Raw genomic sequence first — 2,591 nt, forward strand, 5'->3', positions numbered from 1 at the left:
ACACTATTAGTAACCCCTATTAGTATCAAGATTATATAATCGGATAAACAATATATGAGAAAAAAGTTGACTAAGCTGACTAAGCCAACAAAACTGACAAAGTTCACCAAACTGACTAAACTGACTAAACTGATAAAATGGACAAAACTGACAAAGCCTCGTTTCACTCTACCGGGCATTCGGAATAACTCATATAATCTAAACCATTCACTTTTTCATATGTCTTATACCATTCTGTTGTCTCTTTTGTTGCTCAACAATATATCATGAAAGAATAGAATACAACAGACTAGTCTAATTCTATTAATCTCCTGGTCTTTCAAGTACTTTGACTCAGCTCCACCATTTTATAAAAATTAATAAAGAAAAACAAAACAAAAGAACTAAGCTCCCGTACTCCCATACTGTCGTACTCCCAATCCCTCCTTCTCCTTCTCCTTCTCCTCCTCATTTTCAACCACTCTGGCACGTGATCATTTTTACTCTCATCACACATAGAGCACAGAAAAAAAAAATGTATTAAAAGTTGTCATATAAAAAACAATAATAATAATAAACAGCATAGAAAAACAAAAATTAAAAAAAAAAAAGGTAAACACACCAGATCAAAAGTATATAAACTAAAAATAAGAATATATATACAGACCATTGACGATCAAAATTAAACACCACCACCAAATAAACTTTCTGCCCTCCATTTTATTCTTCTTCCTTTTCTTACTGTCTATATATATTCCTATTTCTACTTCCATTTCTATCCCTTTGTTTTCCACTATTGTGCACATTGAAGACCCACTGACTTATATCCTCCATTCAATAATGACTGTTGAGACAGCAACAAATTATAGGACCACCCACACTTCCACTTCCACTTCCACTTCCACTTCCACTTCCACTTCTGATGCATTGATCCAATACTCAGACCACATTCTTGCGTCAATCGATAATCTTCTCAAGGTCGAGTACAACAAAAAGGGTCGCAAGTATCGATTTGTCAATAACGCATTCCAACGCATCCGACAGGAAGATAAGCACTTGATCATATGTCCCGAACAACTCGACCTCCGGCTCTCGTTCTACTCGGCGTTTTTGATATTGTACAATATTGGACAAGGCGAAATACTCCACCAGTTTCCAGACTTTTGCTGCACAATATTGGGGCTTGCGTCAAAATTGGAACTGGAACATTGGTACGAAGAAGAGAACTCGTCAATCTTGCATCTAAAAAATAGCAAAATCGACCCAAGGGAATTGATACAGGAAGAAGCAGACAATTTTATACAGCACCATCCAATAACCGATAAACACATTACCCAAGGTGTCAACTTGCTAATTTGTTCCAAGTTGAATTTCTTGCATACTGACCACCATGTAGGGACAAAACTCGAAGGCGTTTACCTACGCAATTACATTGAAGAGTACTTTGGCCAAGAGGCACTATTGTCGCACGACGTCTTGATTGCACTAAAGAGCTGTGTGCACTGGGGCAATATACGTGGTGTCCTATACAAACTAGGTGTGCCCCATATCAATACCACCCCAGAACTCATATCACGGTTTGCATCATTTCCTGAGCCCAATGACGAGTTGAAACAAAATGTATATGAACGGTATCCCAGTGGCACTTCTAAATACTCCTTGCTCAAGAAGGCTATGGATATACTTTGCGAGTATCGATATGCAAGATTGATCAAATTGGATACCAACATTTTCCACATTGAATGGCTCTACGACTTGTGTCGTGATATAGAGTCGAATCCAATTAGATACCACCTTCGTGCCAAAACCAAACAGTTGTGCTCGATGGAACCAGTCAACTTATCGGAATTGACAATGAAATACAGCAAGTCTTCGCAGAAGCTATTCCAGTACGTTGCACTAATCATAAATGTGTTTTCTACTCAAGAGATGCAGTTCCTTATGCAGAACTCCAAGATCCCCAAACTAAACCAGGAATTGATTGACGCACACCCAATTTTTTATAAAAGTTTGGTAGATTTGAGCAAGAAAATCGAGGTATACGAGTTGAAACAGTGGGACACAGGGGATGTTATTGCCAGATTACAGCAGGAGATAAACTGGAGCACAAAGGACTCGCTTTATTCTCAAGTGATGGAATATCAAGTCACAAAACAAAAAGTAAATGAATAAGTAAATCGTTAAGTATATTAAATTAAGAATAAATTAAGAATAGAAATAAGAAGATTGCTTTTCTTTCCCTCATAGTTTTTTTTGCATTTCATTATATCTATCTTAATAAACGAGATGTGTAGAATGGTTGTTACTTCTGTTGTTGTTTTTTATTATTATTATTATTATTTTATTTTGTTTTATTTTGTGTGTGTTTTTTTGCATCTCGAGATTAATTGAACTACTGTTCTTTGTTGCACCTTATGAGCACATGAGATTTTCAAAATGTGTTTTTTATATTTTGTTTCTTTGTTTCTTTGTTTCTTTCTGCTTTGGCTTTGGCTTTGGCCATTTATCTTCCTTTTGTCCAGAAGATAAATTTTTTGCTTTTTTTTTTGCTTTTCAATTTTTTTGCAGTGTAAATTATGCTGCGATGGACTTGTTTGTCGCTGCCAAGACAC

General features: G+C 36.2%; 1 protein-coding gene across 1 annotated transcript; it reads left to right on the forward strand. All coding sequences in view use genetic code 12, as the record gives it.

The window, feature by feature from the left end:
* Positions 1 to 819: 819 nt before the first annotated feature.
* PVL30_005058 (uncharacterized protein) lies at positions 820 to 2,151 on the forward strand (the record flags this gene model as incomplete). The annotated part of the gene is made up of 1 exon (XM_001523242.1): positions 820 to 2,151. One exon carries the CDS (start codon positions 820 to 822, stop codon positions 2,149 to 2,151), a length of 1,332 nt encoding a protein of 443 aa, XP_001523292.2.
* Between the last annotated feature and the right edge of the window lie 440 nt (positions 2,152 to 2,591).

Source organism: Lodderomyces elongisporus, chromosome 7, assembly GCF_030384665.1.
Source record: "Lodderomyces elongisporus chromosome 7, complete sequence".
Lineage (NCBI taxonomy): Eukaryota > Fungi > Ascomycota > Pichiomycetes > Serinales > Debaryomycetaceae > Lodderomyces > Lodderomyces elongisporus.